The 12,091-nt window shown below is 46.5% G+C and overlaps 1 protein-coding gene across 1 annotated transcript; it reads left to right on the top strand.

The window, feature by feature from the left end:
* tektl1 (tektin like 1) lies at nucleotides 1–5,131 on the top strand. Its single transcript, XM_066724238.1, has 10 exons — nucleotides 1–83; nucleotides 225–560; nucleotides 1,054–1,327; nucleotides 1,613–1,885; nucleotides 2,265–2,369; nucleotides 2,566–2,734; nucleotides 3,087–3,253; nucleotides 3,377–3,472; nucleotides 3,731–3,844; nucleotides 4,115–5,131. The coding sequence occupies exons 2-10, from the start codon at nucleotides 397–399 to the stop codon at nucleotides 4,313–4,315; spliced, it is 1,563 nt and encodes a 520-aa protein (XP_066580335.1). The 5' UTR covers nucleotides 1–83; nucleotides 225–396; the 3' UTR covers nucleotides 4,316–5,131.
* Nucleotides 5,132–12,091: the final 6,960 nt, after the last annotated feature.

Genomic DNA, 12,091 nt, shown 5'->3' with positions numbered 1-12,091 from the left:
GATGCCATTACATCTCTAATCCAGTGGGACGGTGAGACATCTTCCACCCAATACTAGAGGTGCACCTCTCCAAAAGCTGCGGGGTGAGCAATCGTTACCACCGGGCAGATATTTTAACTCTGGTTTCTTTGCTTCTCTTTTTCCTTATTATGTTTTTGTTTCAGTAACGTGTATAATTATTGTAATTAATTAATTAATTCGTTTTTTTTTTTCTTAATATATAGACACGGAAAAAGGCAGAAGCGGGGACAGGGTGTAAGATATTATGATTATGAAGTCTATGTTAAGTAAATCACAGCTACTGCGTGTTCAGTGAAGTCATCAGTGAAGCACAGAGCAGCGCCGAGCAAGACGGAGAAGCGAAGAAAACCCACAGGCTGACTTCACCCTCGTCACATGACCCGCCGCCGGCCAATGGGCGTCCAGAGCGCTGCGCCGCGTTGCCGGAGAGACGGCTGTTTGGGGGAGAGGGAGAGAGAGAGAGAGAGAGGGAGGGAGAGAGAGAGGGAGGACAGGACAGGACAGGACAGGACAGGACAGGAGAGAGACAGACGGGACAGGTGAGATTTCAACAGCAGCCCACACACCGGTGTTTCATTACTACCGTCCTGCAGGCGCCTGTAGATTCATTACGAGCTGTTAGTTACACTTACACAGCCGCAGACAACGAGCGACAATTATTGACCAATTAAGAATTTGGTGGATGCACTTTCAAACGTGTTTTTTATTTGAATATTTTGTCTATTTCCTCTCTTTTGTCACCATATTATTAGACAATCGACATGCATTGTTTAATACCAATACTATTACTTCTGCTAGTGCTGCTCCTGCTCATACACCTGTGAAAACATGCACTCATTTAAATATACACACCACAATGCTGCAGATAAAGAAATAACTGTATATTTGACTCGACGGGAGACACCTGTGTATAAAGTAAATGATGTTCACACATCTTATGATGTATGTATTATAGTAGACCACTGCCAGGCAGTATATATAGCCTATATATAATGGTTTTAGAATTAATCCAACACTTTCATGTGTTGACAGGATGCCGGTGCAGTCTATCCCGCTGGCCACGGTGACCATCGGGCCGCAGTCATGGCAGGAGGACACGCTGCGCTCCATCCGCCTGGCCGGGCACCTGGTGCGCCGCGCCGCGGGCAGGGGGCCCCTGTCGGCCGGGGCCAGCGGACCGCGCTGCGCCTCTTCTCCTCTCCGGACCGGCAGGTCTGGAAACACTGAGGCCGACAGGCAGGTGTGGGAAGATAGTGATGGGATTGTACGTGAGCAGGAGGGGAATCCAGTGTCCACAGTGGACATGGTGAGAGAGCTGTATGAGCTGTTGAGTTTGAAATACTTGAAATATTCTTGAAATACCTGGCCACCTCACACTGCAATTTTAAGTGGACTAACCAACCTTTCTCTCTCACTGCCTTCCCTCTCCCTCTTCCTCCCACTTGCACACTGTCCCCTTTGCTGTCCCCTCCCTATCATATCCCGCTCCTTCCTCCTTCCTCCTCCTCTCCCTCCACATCCTGCCCACCCACCTCCCAACTTCCTCCTCTCTCTCCTTTCTCTCTCCTCTCTCCCTTTCCTCCTGCCCCAGTGCTCCCCGCTGCCCCGCTCTGCCCTGCCGCCTCCCTACCTGCGGGAGCTGTGTGCGGGTCGGAGTGAGGCGGTGGTCCGGGGGTACCTGCGGGGGGTGCGGGGGGTGCGAGCGGCGCTGCAGCAGCTGGGGGCCAGGGTGGCCCGGGAGGTGAGCAGTCTGGGTCGCCGCCGGGGGGCTCTGGACGCGGCGCTGGCCTCGCTGCGGGGGGACCTGCTGCTCAACCACAGCTGTGTCGAGAGACGCAGCCTGAGGCCCCCCACCGCCGAGACTGTGAGTAAACTGCACCCAGAGTGTATGATTTAATACAGTACAGAACAGTGCCATACAGTGAGTAATAGAGTAAAATATAGTGTAATGTGATACACTGAGTGTAATATTCTTTGTGTGTGTGTAACTCTGTGTGTATGTGCGTCTCTATGTCTGTGTTTGTCTCTGTATCACTCTGTGTGTGTGTCTGTGTGTCACTCTGTGTTTGTCTCACTCTGTGTCTGTGTGTCAATCATGTCTGTGTCACTGTGTGTGTGTCTGTGTATCTGTGTGTCACTGTGTCTGTGTGTGTATCTGTGTGTGTGTGTGTGCATCAATCGTGTCTGTGTGTGTCACTGTGTGTGTGTCTGTGTATCACTCTGTGTCTGTGTGTGTGCGAGAGGTGTGTGATGGAGTGGACAGTCTCCTGCAGAGAGAGAGGAGGGAGCTGAAGGAGTTGAAGACACAGCTGGAGGACATGCTGAGAGACACACTGACACACCTGCAGGTACCTGAGGGAGGTGGGAGGGTGGGCGAGAGAGAGCAGGCGAAACAGAGGGGGAGGGACGAGGAGGGAGGGAGAGAGGGGTAGGGGGTACTGTAGTGTCCAGTCCGTCAGTCAGTTATTCAATCAGTCAGGCAATGTGTCTGTGTTAACCTCCCACTCTCCCTCTCTCTCTCTCCCCTTCCCTCTCCCGTGTCAGGTGCTAGGGGAGTGCAGTAGGAGGCTGCAGAGCTGCGTGACCGAGAGGTCCCGAGTTCTGGACCTGATCCCTCACAGCGGGACGCCCTGGCGGGGGTGCGGCCGGACCCCCTCTCCGAACCACTCCCCCGCCCCCCCCACGCCCAGCCCCACCGGACCGTACACCCCCGGTACTTTGCCTCTCTCTCTCTCATTCCTCATCCCTCTCCATCCCTGTCTCTGTATTCACCTCTCTCTCCTCCTTTTTCTTCCTCTCTCTCACTCCTGTCTTTATGTATTAATCTCTCTCTCAAAGTGCATGTCTCTCTTCTTCACACTCTGCCTGTGTCGGTTTCTGTTTGTCTATTTCTCTCACTCTTTCCATCTTTCCCATTGTTTTAGCATCTCTCTCTTTTTCAGAGTCCTCTGTTTATCTCTCTATCCCAGTTTCCATCTCTCTCCATGTCCTGCACAGTCTTGTCAGTTCATCTGTATTAACAGCCCCTTGCTCTCCCTCTTTCTCTACCTCTCTCTTTTTCTCAGAGTGTAAAGAGGTCATGGAGATCTCCCAGGCAGCCCTCAGCCAGTCACAGCAGCTGAGGAAGAGGATCACAGAGCTGATTGGCCAGGCCGTCTCCCGGCAACAGGCTGCCCACCAATCAGTGAACAACGGCCTGGTTCAGAAGATTGCAGAGACTGTGACCCTTTCTGTAAGAGGGGTCAAGGGTCAGCAAGCGCCTGTACTGTTGTTCAGTCAGTCAGTCACAGTGTTTCCTATTAAGCTTTTTGCCACCTTCCTTCCCTCCCTCCCTCTCTCTCTCTCTCTCATTCAGCAACACCTGGCAGTGAGCTCAGCTGCGACCAGACAGGCGATAAACCGCAAGCAGAGACAGCTGGACTGGATACAACACAGCCAGGACCGCAGCATGGTACAGTAACAGCACCGCCCACTACAGTGTTTGTGATCTGTCCAGTCCAGTGTGTGTGATCTGTCCAGTCCAGTCCAGTGTGTGGTCTGTCCAGTCCAGTGTGTGTGATCTGTCTGTTCCAGGGAGTGTGTGGTCTGTACAGTGTGTGTGATCTGCACAGTGCAGAGGGAACAGTCTGTGTAGTACCTGTGTGTGTACAGCCACCATAGTGCCAAGCATATGTGCCAGGGTGTGGCAGTTTGTGCGTTTTATTGACAGGGCCCATTGTCCAGAGCTGACCTTCTGACCCGGGAGCGGCTGGACAGGCCGATGGTGCAGCTCTACCACAGACACCCCGGCACACAGCTGCCCGAGGCCACACAACTCATACAGGTAACACACCCCACAGAGTTAACACAGCACAACTCACAAAGGTAACACTATACACCCCACACAGGTAACACTAAACACCTCTCACAGGTAACACACCTCACACAGATAACACAGTCCATACACACAGGTCACACAGCCCATGCAGGTAATGCACAGAGTGTGTACAGGGAGTTTACAGTGATATATCACATCATTATGAAGTACAGTGCTGTCCCCGGGGGCAGAGTGGCTCAGTGTGTATAGTCTGTGTAATCCCCCTGCTATCCACAGGGAGGCGCTGTGCTCCGGAGCTCTCTCCTCTCCTCCGGTCGTGACCTGGCGCTGCTGCGTCTGGCCCGCCTGCGACTGGACGACGACCTGCGCGGGAAGAGAGCGGCGGCCAGCGTGGACTCCTCCGTCGCCAGGCTGCGCCGGAGCCACGAAGACTGCCGCCGGGGAACCCCTCTGCTGCTGCAGCAGGGTGCCTGCTAGCTGGGACAGACAGACAGACAGATCTTCTTCTTTTTAGTTCATTCTAACTTTCTTGTTTGCTTTGTGTGTGTGTGTGGGGGGGGGTGCAAACTTTGGACTGCAACTCTACAAAAATCGGTGCTCGATCAGCTGTAATCCTCAGATTTCTCTCCAGGGCTGAATCAGCAGACTCTGGGAAGACATGGATGAGTTCCTGTGTTGATCAGCTGTTATTAAAGACAATGAATCGCCCTCTGACACTGTTTCTAATCTAGTGTGACGATGCTCTCGACTCCTCCTGTACTAACTCACAGTTCTGGACCGATTACAATGGAGTTCTCCAGTTTGAGCAATGACAGCGCCTGGCTTTTACAGATTTTAAGAGTGCGGTTCGACTACCGATCTGCTCCTTTATACTGCGTTTACACTGCAGGCTCAAGCCTAAGCAGCTTTGGTCCGACTGCCAGCAAGATTCGTTTCACATGTAATAGATTTGACGTTCTGCTTGTTGGAGTTACTGAAAATGACGCTCAAGTGAAAGGGGCGTCGCTTGGAGACGCTCAATTTGTGCGTAAGGCCGATTGTGTTTACGCTGCAGTTGGGACAGACCTGAGCCGTCTCGGGGCCACCTCTTAAGCAGGCCGCTTTTAGGTCGGCTTTGGTCCGCCTGTAGTGTTTACACTGCCCTATCAGAACAGAGCCCTCATAGAAGGGGCCCGTGTGAACGCAGTATTCGAGTAGAACGCAGTAGATACAGTGTGTGTGTGTTACTGTGTGTGAAGAGTGTCTAATGGCGACAGTAACCAGTATCTGATCCAATAAACTGTATTGATGTGATGGTGTGGTTGTGCTGTCTGTGTAGACCAGAGGTGTCAAGGCAGGAGATTCAATCCAGAGGTTTAATTCATAAACAAGGAACACAGAGACATCTACACCAGCAGAGTAAGATTATTAGCACTGTGCATTCTCTTATCAAAAAGAAGCACAATTTGGTACATGATGAGTACACTTTAATTTACCTCAATTGCTCTTATATTATGCTTAAGTATACCTCTTTTACTTCTTATTGTAAGTAGTAATATTTCAGTTTATTCCAGTTGTGTTGGAGTGATGTAGTTCCACACAAGTCCTGATGGTGGTGCTGTCCTTCATCTCTGCTTAGTTGTTCAAAATTATTATTATTATTATTATTATTATTATTATGGTTTCCAATGCATGCAATGAAACTACAACCTTTGTATATTTGTATATCTGTTGGTCTGAGTGCCCACTTGTCTGTGTGGGTGTTTCTGTATGTGTGTTAATGTGTGTGTATTAATGTGAATGAGGTCCTGCCTGTGTGTGTGAGTGTTAATGGTGTGTTTGTGTTTCAGTGAATAGAATTAGTTTACTCTTCAACCCAGTTAAAAATACATCTTCCTGCCCACTGCTTGTCGCTATTGAAATATCTGTGGGTTGTTATTTATGTCCTTATATTTGAAAATGCTGTACACAAAACCACACGGCCTCTGACTTTTCACAAGCGTACGCCAGAGCTGGCTTCAGCGATCAGGCCGTTGACTGCGCCCGGCTCGGTGTGTCACAGAAAGCACTGGCCCTATCTCTCAACAGGAAACTGAACCGCAGACCACAGTGACAGAGCACACTGGTACAGATACTCAGATTTTAAATTATAATAATAATAATCTGTGCATAAATATCCTGCACTGAATATGCAACACAAATATAGTACAGATATAGAGATACTATTAAACAGTATAGTAGAACCATTGAGTTCCCCAAGACAGCAGGATTTGTTTTTTGTTTTTGTTTTTATAGAAGTTACCCTATTAAATAAATCTGACATTTCCAGCAGGTAGTTCTTGTGGGACAGTCCAGTTGTTAAGTCTACACAACTTATACAACCTATATGATGATATCTGTGGTGGTCAGCCTGTCTGCCTGTAAGTGTGTTTATCTGTGCGGTTGTTTCCATGTGTGTTTATGCTGATGTGAGTGTGTGCTTCTAATGTGCCTTTTCCAAAAGATTGAAGAGAGAAATATTTGAATGATTAAGCAGGCAGACAGTTGAGCTCTTGGGGGCGAGTTTCAGATGGTTTCAGTCCAGGGGTTCATGTTATTCATTAAAGCAGTTAAATTGCTCAGATTGGAAGAACGCAACTGAGGAACCCGGAGCACTGGGGTTCCTTCACGGACGCCTGACCTTGGCGTAAATACTGGAGTCCTGATCAGGTGTGCTCCCCTTCTTGGGGTGCCTGGGGAGTGCGGGGTGGATCTCCAACATAGCATAGCTCACAGCTCCATCCATGTCCTGACTCAGAGAGAGAGGAGAAGGTGGAAGAGGAGTGAATACTTTCAAACAACACTGGTTCTACACATCTTTCTATCTGCCAGGGTTGTGCCCAGGTTCACAAGCCTACAATCTTCTCTCGTGTGTTCTCTCGCACAGACAGAAGTGCAGATAGAATCACATATAAAGCGATAACAGTTTGGCTGACTCAGAGAGGAAGGGTACCTGCTCACTGTCATGCCTCCTCTTCTCTCTCTTCTGGGCACCATCAGACTCTTTCCCACCTGGTGTTAAACAGGGAGCATTACACAACTGCAGATATCACTGCTGCCTGGGAAACTATATGCGTGCATGGAAATAAGATGAAAATACTTTATGCATCAAATAAGTCTAAAATAATACTTTATTTCTAAATTTAAAAACGTGTTTTTTTCTGCCACAATTATATCTAGGGGAAAAACTAAATATAAGGAACTGAACTGCAGTATTTTTGCCAGTTTTACCATTGCAATATTAAGGCACCATGCTTAGTGCTGTTTGTATAAATATGTGAGCATGGCAGGCGTGTTGAGGAGGAGTGCTGTTGTCGGTGCAGCAGGGTGGGAGCACTGACCTGTCCTGCAGAGGCAGTAGACACAGACAGAGGACAGCAGGACACACAGCGGAAGGACGCAGCCCAGCAGCCCCCAGCACACTGAGCACAGGGGAGTCTGGGAGACACAGGTGGTGTTATTTCGGCATATCCCTGAATACATAAATAAATAACTACATTAATAAATAGTATGTATGTGTATATTTATTATGTATACATACACACATGCATGCATCATACGCATTTACATATATCAATGAATTAACCCTGTAGAGAGAGCTGGGTTGGATGTAATATAACTGTACAGGAGATTCTGGACAATCAATGGCTGTTGAACAACTTGACCAATGCACAATAAGATTAATTAATTAATTCAACATTCAATAAATAAATAAATAAATAAATAAATATGTTAATCTCTCTCACAGGACACCCCTTATCCTCTCCCATGTGTTCATCACCTTCACAGCTGCAATGGTCCTCCCGGCTGTGCGGATAGACGAGCCGGACTCCTGTGCTGAATCTGAGGACTCCGCGCTGCCTCTCCGCGCAGTAGTACAGCGCCAGGTCCGCCTCCGTGACGCTCCCGATCCGCAGACTGAACGAGTGAGAGGACGAGTTCAGCTCCGTGGTCACATTAGACTCGCCGTAAGTTACAGTCATGTTCAGATGTTTAATCTGACTCGAAATGACCAGAAACGGTGTTTCTTCGCGCCGCTGTCCGAACCACAGGGTTTCGTGATGGTGTGTGATGTCGCAGGGCAGGGTGACGCTCTCCCCGGGCCGGACCTCCCTCTCCACCGGCGCTGTGCCGCACACCTGGGCCAGGCTGGCTGAGGGGAAGAGAAAGTAATGTATTTATTAATTACAGATCATACATTTAATTATGTGACACATGGAAATAAATGACTGATTCCCCTATATTCTTAATTTCATCTCATAGCCATCTGACCCTTAGAAAAAACAAACCATTTGCTTATTTATGCATTTAACTTAAAAATAAAGTCACTACCAAACTATATAGTAGACAAATCTACATATATACACATATAGATGGGTGATTTAAATGAAGGTAAAATCCAACATAAAATGTCTCAGTGAGGTGTTCAGTACCACAAGCCACCAGAACAGCGTCAATGCTCTTGGCACAGATTCTACGAGTCTCTGGACTCTACTGGAGGGATGAACACCATTCTTCCAAAAGATATTCCCTCATTTGGGGTTTTGATGATGGTGGTGGAGAGCGCTGTCTAACACGTCAGTCCACAATCTCCCATAGGTGTTCAATTGGGTTGAGATCTGGTGATTGTGAAGGCCATAGCATATGATTCACATCATTGTCATACTCATCACACCATTCAGTGACCCTCGTGCCCTGTGGATGGGGCATTGTCATCCTGGAAGAGACACTCCCATCAGGAGAGAAATGTTTCACCATAGGATAAAGGTGTTCACTCTGAATAACTTTGTGGTGGCCAGGAATGGAGGCTCAGCAAGACCGCAGGTAACAAAAATACAAGACTTTTATTAACAAAATATGCAAATCAAATGGGCACGAGGGTCAACCAAAAAAAACAAACCAAAAGACTCATACCAGGATGGACCTAGTCTTACACGAAAACAAACAAAACAGGAAGCACACAAAACACCACTTTATTTCCAGCACAGAAACTCCAATTCTCCAAAACCTCTGGGAGGCTGAGGCCTCCTTATTTAGCAGGTGGCTGGGGTTGATTGATCAATTAAGGTCAAATCACCCCAACCACCTGCAGTTCATGAGCAGGCAGGGAGAGATAATGAACCCCCTCCCTGCCACATACCTCCACACAAAGCTGAGGGGAGGCCTGGAGGGCTGAATGCCACCTCCTCCCCCAGGGTCATACACTCTGGCATTGACAACGACAACCAATGTGTGTCGTCCCCGGGCGACCTCTTGGGCTCAGGAAGGCCACCTCCCTCAGGTGGCAGGAGCAGCAGGAGTTCCGCCTCAGAAGGCAGAGGCGGGAACGGCAGGACGTCCTCCTTGGTTGCTGGGGACTCTGACAGCTCCAGCCGGGGCAACCTGTTACACCTCCAGAGCCTCCAGCTCCTCCCTGTCGGATGTGAGAAGCCCTAGGGACTGTTCCAGCAGCTCCACCCCATCTGGCTCTCAGGACGGCAACTCCAGCGCTTCCCACTCTGGCTCTGGGGATGGCACCACTAGAATATCCTCTGCCAGGTACTGCAGCACCATGAGGGCAGTCTCTTCGATGGACCCCGGGTGGTGTTGTAGTTCCCAGGCGTCCCACCTCCCCCCTTCTTGTTCTGGCTGGTTGTTGGGCCATCCTGCCCAGTTGTGGCTGTACACCTCACAGCGGCCACAGCAGTCCACCGGTGCTAGGGGCAGGATCGCCAGCGGCACCAGGGGAAGAGGCTAGCTGGATCCTCCGGAGGCAGGGGTGGCAGCTGAAGGCTCACAATCAGGCTGGACCACAGTGGTGGGGGAGGAAACTGCAAATGGGACACAGCTTTACTAAACACTGTGTCCCATTTGCAGCCCATCTGCAGTGTGCTCCCCGGCGCTGTGGTTCAGCTGCAGACGGTTTTATTTCTCAGAAGATAGTTCTCACACTTCACTGCTCCGTAGCTCCCCTGCTAACATACAATGTTGCCACAAAGTTGTAACATAATTTATGTTGCGGCAACGTTGTGTGTTAGCTGGGTCATTATTTCAGTACAAGTATAGTGAAAAAACAGAGATTACATTTTTTTTAGAATATAAAAATATATATGATATGTTTATAATATACATTTATCCAATATATATATATATATTAAAAAAAACTGAAAATAGTACACAATTTGTTTATTTTTTAAATTGTCATGAACTTTCAGAAAATAGTTTTTATACATGTCACGGACTCATTACGTACATTTTTTTTCTGCACAATTTAAAGGCCATATTTATACTAGGCTACTTAAAAATACATTAAAAATATAGCAATAGGAAAGCAAAATGTTTCACCAAACATCCAAGCGATTTAAAGACAATCATTCTGCAAATTGTTGCATTCATAATAATAATGATAATAATAATATATGAAATTCGTCATGTTTCTTACATTGATTCTTATATACATTTAAAATAATACTATTTTTCAAGCCAAAAATATAAAATATTTAAAAATCTTAACTCAGTCCTCTCTCTCTCGTTCTCTCTGTAAAGAAGTCAACCTTTCCCATTTCACTTCCATGTTCTCAAACCGAGTTTTTTGTTTATTTTCTTTTCTAAAGTTATCAGTGGCATGAGTCAAGCAATGACAAACCTGTCTGTATATTAAAATCAGTAAATCAGTAAAATATCAGTAAAAGCTGCAGAATTGTATTTCAATGGAATATATAGGCTATATAGTGATTGTATTTGCACATTTCTGTTTCATAATTAATAACACAGCGAGGATGGGTGGTAGTGAAAGAGGCAGAATAATAAACATAAATAAATACAGCTAAATAAATAAACTAATGAATAAATACTTAAATGTGACTCACAGGTGAGCAGCAGAAGCGCAACCCCGCTGTACAGAGACTGCATCACTGCTGTGGAGAGTCCGGGTCTCTGGGTCTGAGGCCTCCTGTCCATCGGGTCAGAAGCTGCACAGTCGGGTATTAGAATGACCAACACACTGCTTTCCATCCCTATTTCACTGTATTCAGTAGAACGGATACCAAGTGATGTTACTAAAATGTTGAAACGTAACTTAGAAAATCACAAACACATCCTGCATTTAGGCCAGTAATTCAATCAGCAGAATCACTTTAAACAAAAACAAGAATTAGAACATGCGGGGGGTGAGTAATATTTTGTTCACCAGGCTAAACTAGGTCAGTTCTACATTTATAGAGACTTGGACAGTAACGCACATCCTTTCCCAGAGCTCCTCACACTGACTTAATTGTGATAATCATGTGATAATCATGTACAAAGTACAACAGAAATTACTGTAGGAGTTTTAACTAAGGTTTACCTCAGAATATTACAGCAGTACTTCTCTTAACCCTGTTAGATTACTACTGTGACTCAATTTGATTTGAATATCATAAGATAGCTGGTGCTAAACTTTACATAAAATAAACTAACAAAGAATACTTTGCATGGTTACATGGAATACAAGAGGACCTTCATCACAAATACCTCACGCCAACTGAACATCACACTGTGTAGTAGCAACGTCACAGAACCTATGGAATATCTGTAAGCAATATAACAACGACTATATATGAACCAATTAAAATTCAACAACACCTGTACATTAGTATTAAATCATGACAGTTACTTAAACATATTTTTTAAATAGTAAAATATTCTATATCATGCATAAAACTACTGATGTTTACTGCTTTCAGGGTGTGGTGTGGACCACGCAAAAGTGCCAGAGCCGACCCTGACTCCAATCATCAAACCACGCCGCTTCTCACGGCAGTGACGCTGATGACATCCAGCTCCGCAGACAATAGAGAGCGACAGAGGAAGTGTTTCAAAAGTACTTGTGTACCAAAGACTTGAAATAATTCCTTATTCCTTTAACTCTCTGGCACAATGGCTCTCAAAAGTAGTTACCCCCCTTGGACTTTTCCACATTTCATTGTGTTACAACATGAACTCAGAATGGATTTTTGCCACTGATCAACACAGAAAATGTCCATAATGTCAAAGTGAAAAATTGAATCTGCAAATTGTTCTAAATTAATTACAAATACAAAACAGAAAATACTTGAATGCATAAGTAATCACCCCCTTTGCTATGATTGATTGAGCTGTGGTGAAACCAATTGTCTGCCTTCTTGTCTCACTATCTCTCTCTCTCTTTCTCCTTCTGTAAACCCTGCTGGACTGGACTGTGTCTCTTAGGACCAGGATTAAACTTCACAGAATATC

The sequence above is a fragment of the Amia ocellicauda genome, chromosome 15 (genome assembly GCF_036373705.1).
Source record: "Amia ocellicauda isolate fAmiCal2 chromosome 15, fAmiCal2.hap1, whole genome shotgun sequence".
Lineage (NCBI taxonomy): Eukaryota > Metazoa > Chordata > Actinopteri > Amiiformes > Amiidae > Amia > Amia ocellicauda.
The sequence above is the reverse complement of the archived record's forward strand: the minus strand, read 5'-3'. Positions and strand labels throughout refer to the sequence as shown.